The sequence below is a fragment of the Neolamprologus multifasciatus genome, chromosome 15, assembly GCF_963576455.1.
Source record: "Neolamprologus multifasciatus chromosome 15, fNeoMul1.2, whole genome shotgun sequence".
NCBI classification, from domain to species: domain Eukaryota; kingdom Metazoa; phylum Chordata; class Actinopteri; order Cichliformes; family Cichlidae; genus Neolamprologus; species Neolamprologus multifasciatus.
Window position 1 is genome coordinate 37,539,722 of NC_140453.1, and position 25,486 is coordinate 37,565,207.

At 41.0% G+C, this 25,486-nt stretch overlaps 1 protein-coding gene, 1 long non-coding RNA gene and 1 pseudogene across 3 annotated transcripts in view; 1 reads left to right on the plus strand and 2 right to left on the minus strand.

The window, feature by feature from the left end:
* LOC146502698 (uncharacterized) overlaps positions 1 to 25,486 on the minus strand; it is a 358,388-nt gene that overhangs the window by 284,338 nt on the left and 48,564 nt on the right. The window lies entirely within an intron of this gene.
* On the plus strand, positions 1,364 to 6,698 carry LOC146502704 (uncharacterized; the record flags this gene model as incomplete). Its single annotated transcript, XM_085133276.1, has 4 exons — positions 1,364 to 1,830; positions 4,151 to 4,274; positions 4,985 to 5,028; positions 5,948 to 6,698. Coding segments are annotated over 4 exons (741 nt in total), but the record flags the coding sequence as incomplete, so codon positions are not given.
* On the minus strand, positions 8,365 to 11,493 carry LOC146502705 (uncharacterized; annotated as a pseudogene). The gene is made up of 7 exons (XR_014869593.1): positions 11,177 to 11,493; positions 10,948 to 11,065; positions 10,773 to 10,864; positions 10,541 to 10,655; positions 10,192 to 10,458; positions 9,879 to 10,055; positions 8,365 to 9,795 (listed from the first exon to the last, which is right to left on the minus strand). The product of XR_014869593.1 is annotated as an uncharacterized LOC146502705 (transcript).

Consider the following 25,486-nt stretch of genomic DNA (forward strand, 5'->3'; position numbering starts at 1 on the left):
GAAGATGCAGAGGGCTTATGAATTTATACTGTCTAAGGGTAAGAGTGAAGTCTGTTGTATACTTTCAGTTCAGGTAATTAATACTAATTAATATAGCAACAATTCACAACAAGTCGTCTCAACTTGCTTTCACAATCAGAATACTTCATTAGTCTTTAAGCAATTTGTGTAAGTATATTTTAAGGTCATTAAATAACCATTGAAGGGTATGTTATCAAAGGCTTCGTTCACACTGCAGGTCAATTGCGATTTTTTTGATCAAATCCGATTTTTTGGTCTGCTTGTTCACACTACAAATAAAATGTGACAGCAAAGTCACACACAACGTGCTCTGTTTAGACCCAGAGCAAACAGTATTGTTTGACTGGTGTCCTTAATTCATTCATTCATTTCTTTATTTATTTCACACATGGTTCAACAGTGTTTCTTTTCCTACATACAGAACCTCCTTCCCATTAATATAACACTGGGTGAAAAGGAGCAGGAAGAAGAATAGATTCTTGTTAGCACCTGCCCCCTATCTGCAATTCAAATATTCTTACAAGAGGGCGCCAATAACCCCCAAAAAACCCTCTAACATGTATCTTTATGTAACAATGCAAAACTAAACAACAAATCAATATAATCAGCAATATACAGCATTAAATGGCAATGAAAATTTTTTAATTACTTTCATGTTCTTGATATTGATTTATCCTTTTAAGTATGTAACACATTTTAAAACGGTGCATGTTTGTACAACTCTTGAGATTATCTTCAAGAGAATTCCATATTAATATAAAGACAAATTTCCCAATTTTTTGGGAAATTTTTTTAAAATTTTATAATTTTATAATTTATTTCCCAAAGTTAAAAAGTTATTTTGTTATTTACATTTGGCCTAATAATTATCCTTATTGCTGTTTTAGAGAGGAGCGGTGCTTCAAAGGATAGTTACAGATTTCTGTCAGAATCTGCAGATTATACAGTACAAATAAAATGTTCACGTTTCTCCAACGCTGTCTTCCCAACAGTTTCACTGGATGGCCAGGAAGCGTTCACGATGTCTTCTCTGGCGCTGATAATTGGTGTCTTGTGTCAGTGACATAGAAGACGGATTTAATGCAACATGACCATTCAAACAGCAGTCGCTTTCTAAAACATCAGCTATGTATCGGATTCAGTACCACATACGAAAGTGACCCAGGTCGGATTTTAAAATATCGGATTTGTGCCGTTCAGACTGTCATACCATGATCGGATATGGGGGCATAGTGTCAAAAAAGTCGGATTTGATGTGCTTTTGCCTACAGTGTGAACGTAGCAAAAGTGTAGTTCCTGCTAAATATAAGACCTTTTTTGTGAAAGATTTTTATGAAAGTAAATATGTTTTATAGGAACCTCCACACCAGTGCAACCCAATACCCCCACAGAACAGCAGCTTGTGCAGTCCAAGAATGCCACCAAAGAGCATTGTGCCGACAAACAGACCCACATCAAAGAGCATGCAGAGATCCCCAGTGAAGAACAGGCAGAGACCCTGATCAACAAGCAAGCAGAGAGCCTCGCCAAGGAGCAGCCAGAGATGACCACCCAGGAACATCAAGCTTCTAGGCTCCTCGAGGAGCACCCAAAGAGCCTGTCAGACAAGCAGACAGAGACTGATTTTGTTCTCAATCTTGTTCCTTTATCTCCTTCTTCTTTTCCATGCTCTCAGTCTTTCCCAAAAAAGAAGAGAGACAGAAGCACCTCACAAACAACCTCTCCCACCTCTCCACCACCTTTTAAACCCGCAGACCAGCCATCTCTGCAGTCTCTTCATCCACCTGCTAGCCACGCAATCTCCCAGTAGTGATGGGTCGGTCGCGAACGAAATGGCTCTTAGAGCCGGGTATGTGACGTGAACGACGCGAGCCGACTCGTTATCGCGAGCCGTTTCTTTTTCTTTCTCTCACCCTCTCTCGCACTTTTTTCCCGCTTCACTCCGCATGCAAGCCTTGTGGTTTGCGCTGGGCAGAGGGGGGAGGGGCGGCAGTTACACTCAGTAGCACAGGAACAGAGCAGGAGTGAGAGACAGAGAAAGAGAGCCAGGGATAACAACGTCACATTATAAAGGTATAGTAATCATCCACAACTATTTTCAGCTGCAGATAATAAAGGATTCAGAAAGTTTATTCATGCAGGCCCATATGACAGAGAATATGCATCTTCTTTTTCATATTTTAATTTATATTTAATTGTGTTGTGGATTGCAGTGTTTTGTGTTGTTTCATTTGAAATTTGTTTAAAAGGAAAAAGCTGAAAATTTAAATAGTTAAAAGTTGAACTGTGACTAGTTGGTTTTTGTATTATATGATTTATTTATTACATTTTATGTGGAGTAAATAAATAAAAGTATATTTACGGTGGCCCCTTGAGACAAAGCACGTACGAACTTCAAAACACGTACAAACCCTGAAGCACGTAAAAACTCCAAAACACATAAAAACTCAGGCTATGTCCACACGTACCCGGGTATTTTTGAAAACGGAGATTTTTCTATGTGTTTGCACCTTTCGTCCACACGTAAACTGCGTTTTCGGTCACTGAAAACGGAGATTTCTAAAAATGCCTGTCTGGGTGGATATTTTAGAAAACTCCGGTTTTGCATTTACACGTGGATGAGGAAAACGGAGAAAACGCAGCGTCAAAGATGTGCACCTTTTTTGACGTCACATTGTGCGCCACGTTTTGTTTCGGTGAAATGAATTTCTACAATACTGTTACTGTTAATTGTACTCTCTGCAGTGTTTAAATGCTTACATATACACACACAGTTACTGTCCCTCCACACATGCAACCCGGTTCTGCTTCTACGCCCCATCTTTGTTTACTATTTTCCACCGAGGCTTCTAGACTTTTGATTGGCCAACATTTCTACAAATTAATCACCTGTTGCTTTGGCATGCTGCTAGCAGAGTTTTCCTTCATTTCTACATTTACATGTGGACGGGATTATTTTTTAAAACAAAAAACGGAAAATCTCTGTTTTCAAAGATTCCTGTGTACATGTGGACGTAGCCTCAGAAGCACGTAAAAACTCCAAAACATGTACAAAAGACAACAGAAGTGCTCCAGAATGCTAGGCGCAGTGTTGAGCTTTTGTTACCTAGATGCTACACAAGCCAGCAAGTACCAACGAGCGGTGTGTGGTAGTAAGAGATAAATGAACGTTTTTTTTCAATTATTTGAATATATATGAGTGCTTGTGTATAAATACACAAACAATACACATATGCTTTCAATTGTGTAATTTAAGTGATCTAGGTAGCTCTGTTTTGGAAGGTCAGTTAACGCTAGAAATGTGTTTTAGAGTTTGTATGTGCTTTTTGGAGTTTGTATGTGTTTTGTCTCTAGGGGCCACTGTATATATTTATATATAAACATACATATATAAAACCACTTTTTTTTACATTAGTAATTCCTTTTGTGCATAATTTTATATTATTGTAATAATAAATTAATTAAAGCAACAAAACAACCTGAAGAGCCGGTTCGGAGCCGAAAGAGCCTGATCTTTTTAGTGAGCCGAGCCGAAAGAGCCGGTTCTCTAAAAAGAGCCGGAAATCCCATCACTATCTCCCAGTCCTTAAGTCTGGATGGCCAACATGAAAATAAGAAGCGAAAGAGTAAGTATTGCTTTGCATGGTATGTCTTGAGATTGTTAAGTTTCTTACCCGAAAATGATGCATATGTTGTCCTAGAGAAATAACAAACCATTGCAACGTATTATTCACTAGTTATTTAGCTGCATTTTGGTGTACACTATAAAATGACTATAATTAAATATGGTCAATCCCTTACTTTAGTTAAGAGGACTTTGTAATTCAGCTTGATTTGATTGAGAAAACTAAAATGCACTTTGAGAGAACATTTTAGTTTATCTCAAAAAATAGGGTATGCATTTATATAAACAAGGTCTAGTGGCCCTAAATTGCAAAATGAAGGGGGGATTTTTTTGTTAATGTGTTGGTCCTAAGTAAAACTAAGGTGTTACACAGAATTGATTCACAATTCATAGTATGTACTTGGGTGTAGGTGGGTTCACTTTATGACCCCAGAGGACAAATGGATTGTGGCAATCAGGAGGACATTATAAATTTTCACTTCTTGAGTGAAAACTCATATTTGATTTCTTGTGTATACCGAGTCTTGTGTTTTTTTTAAATGTAATTTTTCATTTCTTAGGTTGTCGAAGATGTAGTAGGCAAAAGGTGTTCCAGTTTGAAGAAGTCACTGAGAGCAGGATAAATGAGGTAATACTTAAAATGTTTTAATTTGCTTTTCAGTAGACTTTTTACAGTAAGCCTATCTCAAGTTGTTTTCATACATGCACTACAGCCATGAACTGTGCTACACCGGGAAATTCAAATGTACTTTTGAGATTATAGGGAAATGATTAATGGAATTACATTAAAAGATTGTATTTCATGTGTATGTTCTTAAACAATTCTGCAAAATGAATCACAGACATTGAATACTTGCTACCAAAAACCTACATGGCTAACATAGAAATGACTGTATATGAGGAAGGATCAAAGTGTTTTCTGTGTAAGCCTGTATCTTCAGTTGGTCTTGTTGAATCAGGATCACAGAAAGAACAATTTATAGATCCTGATAGATGCTGACCAGCCCTGTCAGTGTATGATGTTACAAGTACTTAAAACTTCCAGAAGAAAAGAACATAGCCAGAGTCAGAAACAGATGGACGCAGTAAGCTAAACCTGTGGTCAAAATATTTTTTTGTAAATGCCACAATTGGATACATGCTTTTCAAATTCCTATTATATTCTTTTTTATAAACAGAAATGCCTTACATACACATACCTACACATCTATTAAAGTGTGTTTACATGGGTCTGTGTGTGTCTCAGGTGTGCACACTGGATTACACACAAGCTTTATGAAGACACCTATCCATTAACCATGTTATTTAACGATTGCCTCTCTGATTCCTTCTGTCTAGGGGAACGCAGAAGTAAAAGTTCGGTGGTTGCCTTGCTCTGTTTGGTAAGAAGCTCTTGATATTTCATTCTCTGAGAATGTTCTGTTTCCATCTATTACCTTGTTGGAGCAGAAATGAAAATGGAAAACCAGGTGTTTTGTCACATCTTACTTCTCACTTTTTTTTTCTTATTCTATCTCGATTATTTAATCAATTAAGGATTATTGTAAAGTTTCTTGCCATCTTTGTGGAATCATAAAATAAAAAAAAAATAATACGAAGTACTTTTGAAACTGTTCAGAAAACACACATAGTGTCTCACTTAGATGCAAAAGTACTGGGAATTATTCTGGCTGGACTTTGCTGTGACCATAAGAGCACTCACATTAATGGTAAGAAATATATGAAAGCTATGAGGTCACTGACAAAGTGGAGAGAATATGTCCATGTCTTGCACAGATTTATGTGTGCCCAAGGATAAATTGCCTAAGCAGTGGAGGAAGTATTCAGATTCTTAACTTTCGAAAGAAGTACTAATATCACACTGAAAGCTTTCAGTTGTTTTGCATCCTGTATATCTGGCATTACAATTGTGTGACAGCAATGCATCTCTACAAATTAAAGAGAAAACAACAGCCTTTAGAATGACCAAAAATAAATTAATTATCACATTTGGACAATTTTTATTTTCAGTTCACAGAAAGGATATTCTGAAATGTTAAACTGAAAAACAATAACTAAATATTTCATATGTGTTGAGTGTAACTGTACACTAGTGTTTTGTTTGTAATCCATCTAAATTACAAATAGTGTAGCAGAAGCTAAACATATCCATAAAAATGACAATTTGCATTTTAGTACAGTACTTAAGTAAATGTATTTATCATGTTCTACCTCTGGTGTTAAACATAAAAAGCATGAAGTAATCCCCAACCTGATATTAATGGTTTTGGTGTTGTTTCTTTCAATAATTATATTTTCTAGTGGGAAAATCTGGGATGACACGTGGGAGCCGGCCAGTGAATTTCAACACCACTTTGCCATGCCAGATGTGCCACCTCCTTCAGCCACTGAGGAAGTATTTTTATGATGTTGTGATGTTTGTTTTTCCATGTTACAAACAAGTAACATATAATGTCTGAAAACTGCAGTTGTGTACTGTCTACAAGGAACAGTTTCAGAAATATGTGGAACCAAAGGTCCATATATCCAGATGTCACATGATCTTCTCTGTTCACAGACAGGATGTGTTCATTTTCAGGAGTTTGATTGTTTAGAAATGTTAGACAGATATTTATACTTGTTTAAATGCATTGTGTTACGTAAAAAAAGACTTTATCTTATGTCATTAACTACAATAGGGCAGCACGGTGGCACGGTGGTTAGCACTGTTGCCGCACAGCAAGAAGGTCCTGAGTTCAATTCCAACATCAGGCCGGGGTCTTTCTGTGTGGAGTTTGCATGTTCTCCCCGTGTTTGCGTGGGTTCTCTCCGGGTACTCCGGCTTCCTCCCACCATCCAAAAACATGCAGTTAGTGGGGATAGGTTAATTGGAAAAAATCTAAATTGTCACTAGGTGTGAATGTGCGAGTGAATGTGAGTGCGAATGGTTGTCTGGCCCTGTGACAGACTGGCGACCTGTCCAGTGTGTACCCTGCCTCTCGCCCTATGACAGCTGGGATAGGCTTCCCTGCGACCCTGAAAAGGATAAGCGGAAGCGGATGGATGGATTAACTACAATAGTAATTCTGTGTTCTTAACTTGAATGTTTTTGTACAGCATTTATCTTGGCTACATTCTTTAAAAAGTGAGTGTAGACTGTTAAAATTGTTACAGTGAATATGACCCGCAGCTAGCAACTGAATCCATAAACCCATCAGTCTGTTTCCCTTTGTTTCTCATATGAAGTTGTTATTATAAACAAGTTTTTTTGTTTAGTTTGAAGTATGAAGGCTGGTGAAATTGTATTGAGTACTGTCAATGACAAGTAAAATAAAAAAAAAAAGGTTTATTGAGATGTGTGAACTTGTAGTACTTTTTTATGTTGAGACTGAAAGTTTAAAGTATAAACTTTCATAATTTTCTTAGATGCTCAACATTGACTTGCCATTGGTCCACCCACACTGTTATATAACTCCATTCTCTGTGCAAATATTATTTTTTCTGTTTTGTACATATAATGTATACATAGAATACAAAAAATGTTTAATTTCACTACCAGTAATTATTTCAAGTTTGTCCCCACAAATAATAAGCATGTTAGATTATGTACACATATTTTCAAATTAAAATCAACATTGAATGTGGCTTTGTCCCATTACCATTGACAACATTGTTTTGAGTATTTTAACTACATTGATTATTAGAGGGTTAAGTCAACCTTCTGAGCTGTAACAGCACTTAACCTTGTATTTTAGGAATATGTCATTTTTGGCTTTATAAGATTACTAACCAATACTGGCCGTCACAGGACAAAGGGAATTAAGCTGTTTCTGTAGAGAGATACGACCTGAACTAAAATTTAGGGTTAGGGGCCAGTACAACAGCAAAACTGCTTAAAGAGATTGGAGCCAGAGGACAGGTGCTGTGGCAGGCTATAAGAAAATTAGTTAACACTGCTGAATGGGCCAACCACTGGCTGTGATTAAAGAGGGCTGAGATCACTTGGGCAGTCAGCTAGCCACGACACACATGCCCAGAACTGATCAAACCGTGGTGGAGCTACCTAAGCAGAGGGCATCAAAAGGGTAGAAAACCTAACACTATAATTTGTACTGTGATAAACCAGAAGCCTTGTTGACTGATACAGCTGTCTCAGGGCCTCCTGGGGCTGTGCAGTTAACCTCATGGAGTGAAACATAAGGGAGGAATGTAAAAACATTCTGCTCTTCCCCCCTCACCTCTTTTTCCTGTTTGTGGGAGGCAGTGGAGAGGTAGAGGGTACAGCCCGATCTGGGCAGGGAGGTATGGGATGCCAGATCAGATGCCCCACTTCCGGCTCTCCTCTCTCCTATCTTATCCCTTTTCTCTTACTTTTCTCTTTCACCTTTTCTATCTCTTTAAGAAGTGAGGCTCTTCAAGTACTAAAGAGATAAATATTACTTCTCGTTTTGCAGTGAATTGATAGGAGAAAATAAATTGTAGAAAACTAAACAGAAAAAAGTAGAAGAGAAATAACAATTTCACATCAACCAGTGACACACCCCTGGGCCTGATCAACCCTGGCAGGGCCTCCATTTATGAGGGTGTCTACTGGTAAGGGCCAAAACACCCAATGAATCCAAGGCCCACTACTGATGATGTATCACAATATTTTAATATTATAGTCTGGATTTGGTCTTTAATCCCTAAACCTAACCAAGAACTTTAAAAAAAAAAAAAACCTAAAAAATGGCAAATAGTTTTTGATAAAAGACCAAAAGACACCGTGAAGTTCATGCACACAACAATTTGTCCTCCTGATGAAGTTTCCAGACTGCCTTTCCTCATATTGGCCATCCATCTAGTCCTTTTGTGGAATAAATTGATGTGCTGTATGTGTCACAAATAGAAATTTGATCTGGTGTGGGCTGTAGTATTGAAAGGGTTGCATAATAAGAAATTGTTTTTAAAAAAAAATAGATTTCTACGTTTTTTCAAAAAATACTTATATAATTTGCAGTCATTTTCAGTTGTTACATATCAAGTCTACAGTCATAACTATATTAAGCAGAAATGTGTTTTATGTCTTTGTCATAGAAACATAAATGTCGCTAAATTTTAACTGTGGTGACAAAATGATCCATTGAAACTGCATGAAAACTGACAGTTATTTTTCAGCTTTATTTGATTGTGTTCATTGGTAATCTAAAAAAAAAGGGAAAATACAGTGATACAGACAATTTCAGGAAATTCGGTGGGGATAAAATGACAATGATGTTGGTCCACCCCAACACACTGTAGGCCCAGTAACTACTGGATCAATTAAGACAGTAAATTTGAAAAAATATGGTTGAGCACATCGCTGTACAACTGGAACTAAACAAAAAAAGTTATATATCCAAAAGTTAATTTGTGGATCAGGGTTGTTGTGACATAATCAGCTGAACTGCCTACTGTACTGTAGCATGATTATTTTAAAAATAAGCACAAGTAATGCACTCTAACATTATTGATACTGTTGATACTAATGATACATACCATGAAAATATACTTAACATGTACATCAAAATACTCAAGAATGAAAAATATCACCTGTGACAAGAATACTTGAAATTTGCTTACAAAGTTCTGTCAATCACATTTCAATATGTCTTATAAATTCTGTGAGCCAAAAATATATTACAGTAACTTAACATGACAAAAATGTAAAAAGTACATTTTTCTCCCTCTGATACATACCAGTCTACTGTTCTGTATTACGAAAATGCATGTTTAAAGACAGTGTAACAGGCTCTACGAATGACATTAAATAAAAATGTGCCAGCTGTCTTTGTAAAAAACTATATGCATTGATGTGATGAAGTCTTTGGAATGCACTGTCAATGACTGGTCTATGGCAGACATGAAAAAATTTGGGTCCCCAGCAATAAACCTACTAGGTAGGAAGTTGATATAAGTTTGAAGACAAACTGATATATTACAGATATTTATTACCGACTTTAATCAGAAAATTCAGAGTCACTGTAAAAGTCATCAACGGAAGTATGATCAAGGTTAATGTTCTTTGCTCCTGACAAAACTTGCATATAACACTGTCTTGCGTGCAGCTTATTTTGTTTCACATTGTCGTTTGCTGAGGATGATGCTCTGTAGACCTCTCAAACCCTTCTCACTTAGGCCACAATGCGAACCTTAAAAATAGAACATATAATTTAGTCTGCTTTACTCCATTCAGAAACAGTCAGTGTTTTGTATGCATTACTTAAATACATACGTTTAAATATCTCACTGGAAAACAGGCCGGACAGCTCTTTCAGGGTATCATCATATTTTGAAAGAGATTTCCAGTGATAGTCCATCTCTCTAACAAGAATCTTCTTTTCCTCCTCGAGTCTTCTTATTGCCATGATGATATCGAATGCCCTTCTCTTTGTTGTAAGGCTGACAGAGTCTGAAATGCATTTATAACAAAGTTATAAATCAATTCACAAAGAACGTCTGAAGTTGTAAATGATTTTAGGTTAACACCTGAAGCTTAGGGTTTCATTGTATGTCAGATATGCTGAAAGTAGACAACATATTTGTACCGCTGTGTGCTCTCTGCCACGGCCAAGTTGTGTCACCAGACAGAATTTCTTCCAAACACAGAGTTTCTTTGTCTGGAACCATTCTGTTGTATTTTTCCACAGCAGAAGTCAAGATTCCTTTCTCTTCTCTGATCTTGTGATGAATCTTGGCACGGGCTTTGTTTCCATCGGTGTCTTTATAAAGACGCTGGGATCGTCTCTTTATGCTCGCTACGAGCACTTCAATTCTGCTTACTAAAAGATCAACATTGCTTGTCCTTGTTGTTGCTGCTTAGAAGAAATAAGACAGCTGCACTTACATAAAGTCATTGTGCAATTGCATCACATTTTTGAATCAGTTTTTGCTCACCTTCTGCCCACTCCTTTACATCACTGACCCATTCATCCAGTTGACTGTCAGTCACTGCTAATTGGACTTTTAAGGACTCCAGGTTCTGAAGCTGGGTTAGAAGAGCTTTTGTGGCCTACATTGTCAATTTGAGATTAAAAAACAAACAAACAAAAAAAAAACCCACTAAACACATTTACTCCTCTGAACACAGAGGAGTAAGCATCTAAAAATAAAGTACCAATATCATTACCTTCTGATATCGATGGGTCAGAGAGGTGGCCAACTGGTCTAGCTTTTGTTGATTCCAGCGCATGGCCATAAGAGTTAGCATGTCCCTCCGTCCTGCACACACAGAAAACGTAATGTTACCACTTTCATCATAATTAGACACTTAAATATAACTAGTGCAGCATTTGCCTTCTCACCTGCTTTAGACATGTGTTTTGTGGTAACTGCAATCCTTGACAAAAAGGCATTACACTGCTCCACCTCCTCCCCTAGAGTCAAACCAGCCCCATCTTGATATGCTCCACTCCATTTCACCTGGAAAAAACACACACACAGATGCACATACACACACAGATAAAATACAAATTACACAAAATGTTGATGTGCAAGTGTTCAGATAAAGTGATTAAAGTCAGAATTTCATACCTCACATTTAAAATCGTGGGCTTTAGCATGAAAGACTGAAAGAAATGGCTTCATGCTAAGAAGGTGCTGGAGCTCTGGACAGCTTTTTGTTACTCTTTCAAGATATGGCCAATACTTGCAGATAACATCCATACAAAAACAAGTGATATGTCTATTGGCCAGCTTTTGTTGCAGGTACAAGGGATAAGCAAAAATTTCACCCCTGTACATATTTAGAGCACTGAGCAGCACTCCATGCCTACACACTGCAAGCTCCAGTCCCTCCTCATCCACCTTGCTGCTGGATCTTTGTGAGGTCTCTCTGGCTGCTGACCACTCCCCTCCACAAACACCTCGTCCGGAGACCTAAAATGCATTAAATAGGTGTTGACAGTGTCTTTTCACAATCTCTTCAGCAGAGTGTTAAATGTTACCATAATTATGTCTATGTAATTAGAGTGTTCAATCTTACATGTCTGGATGTGCTGTGTATGTAGTCCAAAAATCTTCCCACATCTTCATCCTTTGCTATGAAGGTGTCTTCAAAGATGCCCTGTTCCTCAGATCTGAACAAAATAGCAATACAGTATACTTTATGGTGTCATACAGTCCAAAGTTAATTGGTGCACCTTATAGTCACATTTTCTGATACAAACATTGGTATTACACATATTTTTGCTGTACCTAGCTGCATTCTTGAAACGGTAATGCTTGCGGTTTCCATCCACTGAAATTGCAAGCATGTCTGGGGCACATGCATGACATGTGAAGGGATCCTCCTTTAAAATCTTGTCTTATTCATATCTCACGGCTTCCCACTCAAAAAAACTTTTCTGAAAGCCATCTGCAGAGATCTTTCCCGTCTGGTTTAAAATGAAAGACATAAACAGAAAACAACTATGCCACAAGTGACTTTTAAATCCTGAATAACACAGAAGAACCATACTGTAAAGGATGCATAAACTAAAATGCTCACACGGCCAAAATGGAGAGTTCGTTGATCAAGCATTTTTAAAAATGCTTTGCAGGAGAGTCCGGGTGATGCCATCTTCATTTCTTCAAATGTAAAGAAGACATCTGTTGCGTACAAAGTAGAAAAGTGAAGGGTAGCGGGCCAGTAATCACTTCGATTTAGGTCATCTACTCCAGCAGTCCGAGAAGCTTCACATGTCTCACACCTCAGCTCTGGCATGCTGAGATCGTAACGTCCTAGAAAAGTGAAAAACTCATGACTCCAGAGTAAATGTTTATTATCTTTGGATTAGGTCTTCTTTTTGTCTCAGAGTATACTGCAACAACGCTTGTGAGAGTTTAGTTTTAGAAGAATTATTTACAGATGGTTTTCAGTCAGGACAAAATGAAGTTCTTCTTACCATTCATTGTGACCACAGCAACAAACTTTCCTGGTCTGACCCTCAAACACTCTGGTGGACAGCCGCAGATTCTGACTGGGCTCTACACAGGTACAAGTCGTGCTAAAGAAGTCAACATGTATGCGTAACATATGATTTAAATAAGTTGTATTAACTAGGAAGTAAAACATTGAAATTTGACTAAGATATGGTAGGACCAACTGAGCCTTAGTTGAAACAATAAAAAAACTTAACAGCTGACAGCTAACAGTGTAGTTGGGAGCTGAGGTAACATCAACATTTTTAAAAAATGAGAGAGAGAGAGCGCGTAAGGGAAATGTGTAAACAGTAAACATAATAAGTTTAGTCACAGAACTTACCATCATGGCAAAGGGTCTTATTTACAATGTAAGTTGTTGGAGGCAATGGCTGGAAGAATCCGGCAGTCATGGCACGTCTATTGTGAAGGACATATCTGGTGTGCGTGATGACATCACAATTATCACAAAAAAGGGGGCGTGGTAGACAGTCACGACAACGAAGCACAGCTGGATTGCTCCCACATTGTTGGCATATATGTTCCGACACACTTTCTTGAGCTGCCATGGTATTCACCAGATGGGGTCTTTTGGCCCTCCAACTCTCTGAAAAAAAGAGTTTTTCTTGTGCTCCAGTTCAAGGAAGCCAGAAGAGGAGTTTTTGGTGGTGGTGCTTCATGGTGATTGTCTGAAGAATCATTCAGTGAGCTCTGGAGTTCTTGTAGAAAGTGCTCTGTTAAAAAACAAAAACAATATTTTCTATTAAAATTGATTAAATTATAAAAGTGTAATGGACAGAGTAGCTATGAGAGTAAAGCTTGATGGCTATAAACATGCTAGCAATTTCTGCAAACACATGAAGATACTGCTTTGGTCTAGTGAAGACACAGTAGAGTACATACCAACAGTCTCTGGGGCAAATGCCACTTCACAGTGACTGTTATTAGTGGTAGAACTGGTCTTCTGACTGTGGCCAGCTGTATAAAACATCAACAGTATATCAAAAACACAAATCAAATCCACATTTATAACACAGAAACAATTTAGAATCACCAATTAGCCAAACTCCACATCTCAGGCCTGTAGGAGTAAACCCGATAACCTGCGAGCAGAGAAACAAGGGAAGAACACGCAAACTCTACACACAAAGACCATGGTCTGATAGTGGAATTGAAATCAAGACATTTTTTGCTGTGCCACTGTGCTGCCAAGTACCAATATCTTTTATCAAAATCCTTGTGAGGAGGTAACCGTCAGCCACATTTTGTTACTGCACTAACATAATGTAATGAATGCCATACTTGCTAGGGGGAGCATTCAGTTTTATGAGATAATTCTGTGGTTTATTTAATGTGCTTTTGTGTCGAAACAAACAAATGACTTTCCTGTTTCTCTTTAGAGATATTTCAAATTAATTAATACGTTAAATTTATGGATTTGTGTCCATACAATCTATATCTTTAAATTATCGTGTATGAAAGAGTACTGACCCTTATGTAAGTGACTCCGGATTGATCTTGGCCTCGCATAGAGTTGGTTTCCATCTTTGTCTCTTTTTTCCATTTTACTGTTGGTTCAAGTGGCTTCACTGGTACTGGAGCTTCCTCTTGCTTCAGCTCACCAAGCATGTCATCGAGGTGATGGAGCTCATCAATTTGTTCCTGCTGATCAGTCAGATTATCTAGGACCCTTAAAGGATCTGGAATTTCGGCGTCACTCATGGCAGAAAGCAGAACAAAGAACAAACAAACAAACACACACGCACACACACAAACAGAATAATCACACAAGACAGAGACCAACAGAGAGAGGCAGAAACAGAGAGACAGACCAATAAGGACAGCAGTAAGAACAGATACAAACAGACTTACGTGGCTCTTAAAAGTGCCTTTAGGAGTTTTTCAAAAAGCAGATGTAGGAAGCAATAACAGGCTGATTGATGAAGAACCTGTTTAGAAAAAAAAGTATTCAGAATTCAGAAGCACCTTATAAATAAATATATACATTAAATCCTTTTGTAACGATTTAGATAAACCCTGTTTACTGTCCATTTGTATTTCATTTGCATTTGCAGCGTAGATGATCGGTCTGCTATTTAATGATTATGTAATGCTGTTATTACGTTTTTTATCGAGAACGAGAGAGAAAGCCAGAAAGAGAGAGCTAGATTGATAGATAATGTCTGGCAATACTGACCCTTATTAGAACCCTCAAACTTTACAAAGTGGCAACAACAGCAAACCTCAGCACACACTTCTCTATCACTGTACCCTGGATGATGATATATGATAAGCTTGACTTGATTGGCTAACAGATACTAATTTAGCTAGCTTACAGCACATGTGGTGTGGCAACATATATGCGATATGCAATGTTTCGTGGTTTTTTTTTTTGAGTTATAAATAAGAAAAATCTTTTTTAAAAGATTCAGATTCTTACTTACCTGTGGTACGATCGAGTACGGTGACGTCACTGCCGCTCATCTAATATGATAAAAAAAAAAAATCTTTCTCAAAAATAAACAAGTGAGTCGCCGTGAATTCTTTAACAGCACCGAAAATGTTTTACCTAATAAAAAAAGCAGACGGTAAAATGACTGCATGTATTCAGAGGAGTTGGAGAAGATATGTTACAGCTGTAGCAGAATGATCGACAGGTTAAAAATGTAAATGGATTTGCAAATATGAAAAGGATTGTAGAACAGTTTATAAAACCGGTGCAATAAATTCACCCAATCGCTAGCTGTGCCATTACCCGGCATACATCACTCACTGCATCAGTGCAATAACCGATACAAAAGTAATAGCCTGTAATTAGTTTTATCTGCAGTAATTTTCTCTCAGGTAGTTGCCTGCATTATATAATTTATTGTATTCAGTTTAGGTCGTTACAATGTGATTTGGAAAATGTCTAAATATACCGACAACAGGCACTTCCGCGGCAATCTATTGTCGTCAATAAACGACGTTTAAGGAGTGCTATAGTATTCAATAGGAGGACCCTTCACGTCAATTCCCGACGCAAGGGGGGTACCCTGTGCGTCAATAAGTGAAGCAGAGGGAGCCTGACCATGCGTCACTCATTTGATGAGTTGAGAGTGAGAACATGTTGTACTAGCAGAGCTCCCTCTGTAAAACATAACCTACGCCACATGATTGGCAAGAACGGAAAGGAAATCTTCAAGGAATTTCTTTTCAGTTTGACATTATGTGGTATTGTGTGGGTAATTTTGAAGTGAAAATGAATTTGATCCATTTTGTAATAAGGCTGTAACATGATAAATTGTGAGACAAGTGAAGCGTGTGAATACTTTCTGGATGCAGTGTGCAAGCAGGACTTTCGTCTGGTGTTGTTTGCCTCTTACTTTCTGATTCAACTGATGTATACACATGAAGAGGTAATACATGAAACTCCGTGGCAAAATTACACACAAAAGGACAAGGTCTGATATGACTGGCCACCCATTACATTTGTATGCACAAGCACTTAAGTGAATGAAGTAATGAATAAATAAAAAGAACCCAATACATTGTTGTGTAAATATGAAAGGATACATGATCAACTAAAGCTTGTCATTTCTGTCCCAGTAAAGGAATGGAGACTTTGGAATGGTTTTGATAGGAAACAAGTAAATAAATAAATATTTTGTACTTGTAAATCAGTTTTGTACTTGTAAAACGGGATTTGTATGTGCAAAAAGAATTTGTGTGTGTGTAAAAAAGATTTGTATGTGTAAAAAAGATTTGTATGTGTAAAAAGCATTTGTGTGTGCGTAAAAAAGATTTGTATGTGTAAAAAGAATTTGTGCGTGCGTAAAAAAGATTTGTGTGTGGATTTAGCCAAAAAAAACCCCTGCAAGTTACAATTACGAATTTTGACCCTATTTTTCTTCCTTTCATCTGATTGGTCAATGTCATGTCAATCACAAATGTAACAATCCAATCAGAGAACAGATGGGTTTGGCTGTCGGAGGGGCACTTTTTTGAACTGCAGGCCCTTGAAGGGTAGTGATGGGATTTCCGGCTCTTTTTAGAGAACCGGCTCTTTCGGTTCAGCTCACTAAAAAGAGCCGGCTCTTTCGCTCCGAACCGGCTCTTCAGGTTGTTTTGTTTCTTTAATTAATTTATTATTAACAATAATATAAAATTATGCACAAAAGGAATTACTAATGTAAAAAAAAAGTGGTTTTATTTATATATATTTTATATATAAATATATGCGGTGGCCCCTAGAGACAAAACACATACAAACTCAAAAACACATTTCTAGCATGAACTGAACTTCCAAAACAGAGCTACCTAGATCACTTAAATTACACAATTGAAAGCATGAAAGCATATGTGTATTGTTTGTGTATTTATACACAAGTATTCATATATAGTCAAATAATTAAAAAAAAAAAGTTCTGGAGTTTTTACGTGTTTTGGAGTTTGTACGTGGTTTTACGTGTTTTGGAGTTTTTACATGTTTTGGAGTTTGTACGTGTTTTGGAGTTTGTATGTGCTTTGTCTGTAGGGGCCACCGTAAATATACTTTTATTTATTCACTCCACATAAAATGTAATAAATAAATCATATAATACAAAAACCACATTTCAACTTTTAACTATTTAAATTTTCAGCTTTTTCCTTTTACAAATTTAAAGTGAAACAACACAAAACACTGCACACCACAACACAATTAAATATAAATTATAATATGAAAACAAAAAGAACATGCATATTCTCTGTTATATGGACCTGCATGAATAAACTTTCTGAATCCTTTATCACCTGCAACTGAAAATAGTTGTGGATGATTACTATACCTTTCTAATGTGACGTTGTTGTCCCTGGCTCTCTTTCTCTCTCCTGCTCTGTTCCTGTGCTACTGTAACTACTGCCCCTCCCCCCTCTGCCCAGCATAAAGCACAAGGCTCTCGTGCGGAGTGAAGCGGAAAAAAAGTGAGAGAGAGAGAGAGGGTGAGAGAAAGGAAAAAAAACCCACGGCTCGCGTCATTCACGTCAAAGACCCGGCTCTAACAGCCATTTCATTCGCGACCGACCCATCACTATTGAAGGGTAATACGGTTTGAAGCTGGAGGATCTCTATATAAATATCCGACAGCAGTTAGGTCCCCTAACTTTCAGCTGCTGTTGAAAGGATAAATTTGTGGTATATCAGTGGTTAGAAATACCATTATTACTTTAGGATTAGTTTAACACAAAGTCAGTCCTGACCCGGGACCATTGCTGTGAGTCACAGTGCGCAGCATAAAAGTCCTTTCACATCGGACGCAGGATGTGCTGCTAATGCTAACTAAAAGCAAAGGATCCAGAATTTGTTGCGCTGGCTGCTGGGCTCTGTGGGTTTTTGCAGCAGCTCTACCTGTGCTAGATGCACCTGCTCTTTGTCGTTTCTATCTCTGACTTTATGTCCTCTACAAGAGTTTCTGGTTTTTTTGCTAGTTCTTCAAATGTTCAATAAAAACATGTATGCTAATTCATAACGAAGAAAGCTTTGTAATGAAGACTGTCATTTCCAAAACACTGCCCCCCCCTCCCGCGGTCCGCAGCGCTGTTGAAAAGGCTGTGGAAGTCTTAAACGCATATTAAACGCGTAGACCTGTGACACGAAAATCACCAAACTCGGACGACCACAGACTGTTTTCCTTCGTGGTGATGAAGGAAAACGCTGGGTTGGCATGTAAAAGGGCATTTATTCCCTTCAAAGACCTGCAGTTCAAAAAAAAAAAAAGCCAAACCCATCTGTTCTCTGATTGGATTGTTACATTTGTGATTGACATGACATTGACCAGTCAGATGAAAGGAAGAAAAATAGGGTCAAAATTCGTACTTGTAACTTGCAGGATTTTTTTTGGCTAAGTCCACACACAAATCTTTTTTACGCACGCACAAATTCTTTTTACACATACAAATCTTTTTTTACGCATGCACAAATGCTTTTTACACACACACAAATTCTTTTTACACATACAAATCCCGATTTACAAGTACAAAACTGATTTACAAGTACAAAATATTTATGACCACATTTTGAGCTCATAGTATTTCTTCAATATAATTGGAAAAAGAACTCCTTTCTGGCTACATATTCTATATTATTTATTATTATTATATATTTTACAGAGAGATATCATTTGTTTGTTTTTTAAAAAGCATGTTGAATGTAAAGAGTATAAAATGGAATCTGAAGCAGGCTTCTAGAGCTCTTATCTGCAGTTGACTGCCTGAAGAGCAGTGTGATATTCTGCACATTTTTAGTCAGTGTGTCATCTCCCTGTTTAGTCTTTTGCTTAGATGGAGACATTAGGGCTGTGTGAAACATCCAAAAGCAATCTGCTTCAACAAGATGCCTCAGATTGTATACATGCTTATCATCAAGCTAACCAGCAGGACCAACAGTTGACTGTTATTATTCATGATACAATATGCCTTTGATCTGGGCTGTGACACTCTGAAAACCCTGCCAAATCTTGTAGCAGTTTTTCTCAGACACATGTCAAACCAAGGCCATTTCTAACAAGATGTCAGCTTTCATGTTAATTAAGGTAACTACTACGTTGAATTCCCAGCCAAACTCTCTCCTTACTGAAAAATCTGAAAAAGTCATTTTCAGACATACACGTAATGGGAAAGCTTTCCTCTGATTTTGGGTGATCATTTGACAGTCAGACTAGTGGACAGCAATATCACACATGGGTTGTGGTTTATGGAAAAATTAAAGTACCGTATATGCTATATGAACAAACTATCCTTTGACCCAGAAGAAGAAAAATATGTTTCCATATCTTGACTTTTTTAGTCACCTGTGATAGATTTGTTTTTTTCCCCTGAATTGTTATTTATTTAATTTGTTTAATTCATTCATGAATTCATTTCCCTTGCAGTGGGCATTGGGTTTTACTTGATCACTGAATGATCAGATGTTATGTAATGATTTGATGTTCATAAAAATGTAGTTTTATTTAATGACCATTAAAAAGGTTTGATGAAGGAAACACATCCGAACACTAAAACTTTGTTTTAACAAATAAGTTTTCATAGTCAGGCTTTTGATTGAACTGCATCATGCACACCTATTAGTCAGCTGGAATGTTGGACCACTTTGCACATGGCATTAACAGTGATCATGTATGGTGTGACAGGGCTGAAAGAGGCAGAGAAGTTATCAGAATTTTAGAAAAAGTGTCATATTTAATGCTATCAGGGGAGGAGATGCAAGGAGGGCCAGACAGAATTCAATTCAATTCAATGAATTGAAGCAGCAGTAGTGCAGCAGTTGTGGCAGCAGTAGTGCAGCAGTTGTGGCAGCCTCCAGTGTGGGAACACTTCCGTGGTCATGATCCTTCCAATGACCCAAAACATAAACATTGACAACACAACCAACACTTTACACAAAAAATAAAACAAATACCTGCACTCCTGGGCTGAATGGCTGTGAGGATCACCAGCACAGAGGAAAACACAAAATACACGAGTCCTGAGTCCCCAGACCCAGGCCGTGACAAGTCAATGTGGATTATGACTGTTGGAGGAAATGACCTTTAGCCTTTTTGACCGTATGCTGGTAGAGATGCAAGCAAGCCTTTAAGATTTGAAGAGACACATGCAGTTTGTCCCTCTTCCATTAGCGTTCAGCTCTATGACACTCCCTCCTCACAGCCTGAGTGGTGTCATTAAACCAAGGCTCGGTTTTAGCGTGGGGCTGCCTGGTTTTTAATGGTGCCACCGATTCCAGGATACTTTAGGAACATTGGAACCAGGATCTGAGGTCCTTTGTGTCCAAGGGAGTGAGATCAGCAGGGACAGACAGTTGACTAAAGGCAAATGAGAACTGGGTGGCAGTGGAAAGGTTAAGGATCCGACAGTGGTGAACGGTAGCGCTGGTTTGAAGTGCAGTGCACGAATCACCATCAAACTAGACCAGATGTAGTGTGTGTCCGTATTCATGTGAGGGACCAGGTACGAATGGACCAGATTAAAAGAAGCTGGCACGTTCCCTGAGTTTACGTTGTTTACATTCCACAATTCGCAGACAATCACCTCTTCTTAAACCTTTTTTATGCGTAGTGGTAGTTCACTTGACCCCTTTCGTCCCTGCAGCCAGTCAGCGCTCTTCTGGACAGAGATCTCAGATGTTGTTCCTGGGATCTGCTGGAGCCACTCGCCTAGCTTGGGAGTCACTGCACCTAGTGCTCTGATTACCTTCACCCTCCACATCTTTCTCTAGCTTTTCTCTTAGCCCTTGGTACTTCTCCGGCTTCTCATTTTTCTTCTTCCTGATGTTGCTGTCATTTGGTATTGCTACGTCTATCATTACCAGTGTTGGTCAAGTTACTTGAAAAAAGTAATCAGTAACTAATTACTGATTACTTCCCCCCAAAAGTAATCCTGTTACTTTACTGATTACTTATTTTCAAAAATAATTAGTTACTTAGTTACTTTTAAAAAACACGATTTACAACCTGAATAGGTGATAAAGCGATAGATCTTTGAGCCCAATTCTACTTTTTCTGCATAATCTATCATGAAATCAAATGGAAAAGTCTCTTTTTTTTAACTTGTTTTATCAGTTTTTGTCATGGTCCTGGGTCATTTTGACCCAGCGTTTTGTGTTTTCTGGAGTTTGGTGTATATTCAGCCCTACCTGTGTCTGTCCTCGGTGCTTTGTTCATGTCCCCGCGTTGTTATGTAAAACAGTCTGTGTTTCCTGTTTTACTTTGTAGGGTTGTGTCTCGTTATGTCCATTGGTTCCAGCTGTGTCCCCGCCTGTCTGCCATTACCCGATTACCGTGTGTGTGTATATATAGTGGGTGTCGGTCTGTGTTCATTGTCGGCTCGTCTGTGTTTCATGGTGTCTGTTCCTCGTCTGTGTCTCTCTGCCTCCCACCCCATTTGTATGATCCGGTTTGTTATTTAGCTCACCCAGTTTAGGTTTATGTTCTGTCCTGCCCTCAGTTCTGTTATTTGTACATTGTAAATTAAACCCTCACTCTTATCCTCATATCGGCTGTCTGCATTTTGGGTCCTCCGTTTCCTCCACACCACACGGCTCACCCCGCCAGCCGTGACAGTACGAGCCGACCACAAGATGGATCCAGCAGCTTTGTCCGGGGAGAGCGACCTCGCACGCATCCAACGCCTGGTGGACTGGGTAACCCACACCTCCAACGCACAAGCGAAGGTTGTGGGGATAAATGCCATTGAGGCTATTCTGGATGGAAATCCCTATCTCCACCAGGTCAGGGGATTTTCGGGCTTAATTCGCAACCTGCGTAAAGCCCGGGAGGTGGTGCAAGCTCGGGAATCCACAGACTTTGTCCAGCAGCAGCGAACTACGGCCGCCCCGGAACAGCCACGTCAGCTTCTCCTGCCGGAGGTTTTGCCCGGCCCGCCGGAGGTTTTGCCCGGCCCGCCGGAGGTTTTGCCCGGCCCGCCGGAGGTTGTGCCCGGCCCGCCGGAGCCGTCCGCCGGGAGGAGGCGACGATCGCGCCGTCGGCGCGTCACCCCACAGCCGGATATTAGGACTATAGCACTGCAGGCTGTGGTGAGTGTGAAGGACCCTTTTTCTGTTTTGGACTGTGGGACAGTTTATTCAGGGGCTTTGTTTTGTGCAGCAGATGACAAGGAGAACTGCTTGTTGCCTGTTCGTTCTCCTGCTCAGCTGTCCTTAGCTCGTTTAGCTGCACAGCCGCAAGCTCGTTTAGCTGCACAGCCGCAAGCTCGTTTAGCTGCACAGCAGCATTCAGCTCGGCCCCCGGTATCCCCACTAGCCAGGTCATCTATGCCATCCTCACCGACTCCCTCTGTACAGGAGGCTGCGTCTCTGCCTCCCGTTTTGGACTCTTTTTCTAGCGCGTATTTTTTGCAGAGAGACAAACATGTTAAAAATGCAAACGTTCCTCAAGAGCTGGCCAGTTCTGAGACTGAGACGCACTCCAGGGCCTCCCCAGAGGCTGGGTTTCAGCCCCCAGCAGACTCTGGACCCCTGGAGGTAAACAAGCCAGCTGAGGACTGCACCCGGCTGTCGCTGCCTGAGCTGAGTCAATGCTCGGTGCAGCTGCAGTCAGCCTTGTGTTTGCCAGAGGCCCGTGCGCCTGCTGGTTCTGATCTGTTCCTGCCAGAGGCCCGTGCGCCTGCTGGTTCTGATCTGTTCCTGCCAGAGGCCCGCGCGCCTGCTGGTTCTGATTTGTTCCTGCCAGAGGCCCGTGCGCCTGCTGGTTCTGATTTGTTCCTGCCAGAGGCAAGACTCGTCCACTGGAGGGCCCGAGGAGCCCGTCCAGCCCCAAGACTCGTCAGCTGGAGGTTCAGGAGAACCCAGCCACCTTCCTGCCTCGTCAGCTGGAGGGCCCGAGGAGCCCGTCCAGTCTTCTGCCTCGTCAGCTGGAGGGCCCGAGGAGCCCGTCCAGTCTTCTGCCTCGTCAGCTGGAGGGCCCGAGGAGCCCGTCCAGCCGCCAGCTGCAGCCTCATCATCCTCGCCGGCTGCCGCTTCATCCACACCGCCGGCAGCATCAGCGGCTTCATCCTCGCCAGCTGCAGCCTCCTCCGTGTCTTCATCCTCGCCAGCTGCAGCCTCCTCCGTGTCTTCATCCTCGCCAGCTGCAGCCTCTGTGTCTTCATCCTCGCCAGCTGCAGCCTCCGTGTCTTCATCCTCGCCAGCTGCGGCCTCCGTGTCTTCTTCCTTGCCAGCTGCGGCCTCCGTGTCTTCATCCTCGCCAGCTGCGGCCTCCGTGTCTTCATCCTCGCCAGCTGCGGCCTCCGTGTCTTCATCCTCGCCAGCTGCAGCCTCCGTGTCTTCATCCTCGCCAGCTGCGGCCTCCGTGTCTTCATCCTCGCCAGCTGCGGCCTCCGTGTCTTCATCCACGCCAGCTGCGGCCTCCGTGTCTTCATCCTCGCCAGCTGCAGCCTCCGTGTCTTCATCCTCGCCAGCTGCAGCCTCCGTGTCTTCATCCTCGCCAGCTGCAGCCTCCGTGTCTTCATCCTCGCCAGCTGCAGCCTCGGCTTCACCCACGCCGTCGCCTGGTCCAGCTCCGGCTTCACCCACGCCGTCGCCTGGTCCAGCTCCGGCTTCATCGTCGCCTGGTCCAGCTCCGGCTTCAGCTTCGCCTGGTCCAGCCTCTGCATCAGCCTCGCCTGGTCCAGCCTCAGCATCCGCCTCGCCTGGTCCAGCCTCAGCATCCGCCTCGTCTGGTCCAGCCTCAGCATCCTCCTCGCCTGGTCCAGCCTCAGCATCCTCCTCGTCTGGTCCAGCCTCTGCATCTGCATCAGCCTCGTCTGGTCCAGCCTCTGCATCAGCTTCCGCCTCGTCTGGTTCAGCCTCTGCATCAGCTTCCGCCTCGTCCGGTCCAGCCTCTGCATCAGCTTCCGCCTCGTCTGGTCCAGCCTCTGCATCAGCTTCCGCCTCGTCTGGTCCAGCCTCTGCCTCAGCTTCCGCCTCGTCTGGTCCAGCCTCTGCCTCAGCTTCTGCCTCGTCTGGTCCAGCCTCTGCCTCAGCTTCCGCCTCGCCTGGTCCAGCCTCTGCCTCAGCTTCCGCCTCGCCTGGTCCAGCCTCAGCTTCCGCCTCGCCTGGTCCAGCCTCAGCTTCCGCCTCGCCTGGTGCTGCGGGGGCCACGCCACCTTCAGGTCCCAAAATGCCACCTCGACCTCGGCGGTCATCTGCCAGGCCGCTTGTTGGGCATCATCGTCAATATGGACGACCTCCCAAAGGCCGCCGCTACCTTCCACGCGGCCGGCCTCCGGACTTGTGTCGCCGCCGCCGTTGCTGTCCGCACGGTCGGCTGCCTGACCTGTGTCGCCGCCGCCGTTGCTGTCCGCACGGTCGGCCGCCTGACCTGTTTCCCCGTCGCCGCCGTTGCTGTCCGCACGGTCGGCCGCCTGACCTGTTTCCCCGTCGCCGCCGCTGCCGTGTGCACGGTCGGCCCCCTGACCTGTTTCCCCGTTGCCGCCGCTGCCGTGTGCATGGTCGGCCTCCTGAACTGTTTCCACTTCGCCGCCGCTGCCGTGTGCACGGTCGGCCCCCTGAACTGTTTCCTCTTCGCCGCCGCTGCCTTCCGCGGGAACTCCAGTCTGTGTTGTGTTTTGGACAATCTGTTTGGCCCACTGGAGCTTGTTTTTTGTTCGGTTGTGATATTAGATATTAAAAAAAACATTTTTTTTAATATCTTGGTGCATTTTGTATAAGTTCATACTCAAGTTTAAATAAATAACAACACTAAAGCTATTCTGTTATACCTGTATGTAAAAATTGTAAAAAATACACTGCGCCCAAAATATTTCATAGTTCAGCAATACTGATCAAACTAATAACCTTAAACCTGCTCCATCCTCCCTATTCTGGTATTTTAAAGAGTACTTAGCAGAAATATTAAGCAACCTAACTAATAGGGTTGCAAACTCCCAGCAAAAAAAAAAAATAGGGAACCACCCTCCACCTCATGATGCTTAATCGATGTAATTAAATTTTATTTGGTCCAGGGGGAAAATGCACAGAAATAAATTATTTTTCAAGAATAATTAAATAGATTCAACATCTTTCTTCAACAGAATTGCAGACTGCACAGATGGTATCTTCCCAAAGGAAAAAATACTAGCTTACTAGGGTATATTAGACTTAACAGTTACTATATACAGTAATGGGCTTCTATATATTTTACATCAGATTAAAACTTTGGGTGTAAGAGTCAGATAATTATTTATTAAAAGCTATACATTTTAAATGAGAATAAGAAAGAAAAGTATTCCTCGGAGATGAAATGCTGGTTTGCTAGCTAGGCTACAAATACACACAGCCGCTCTATCACGTGATGCACACTGCTGCTGCGACGTGCTACGGTTATGAGACGAGTTACGCTGTGTAGCAAGTTTTGTGAGGTGCTTTTTTGATATTTAATGGATCGGATTACATTTTTTTTTTTCTCGCCGATATCCGATCCAGTAATT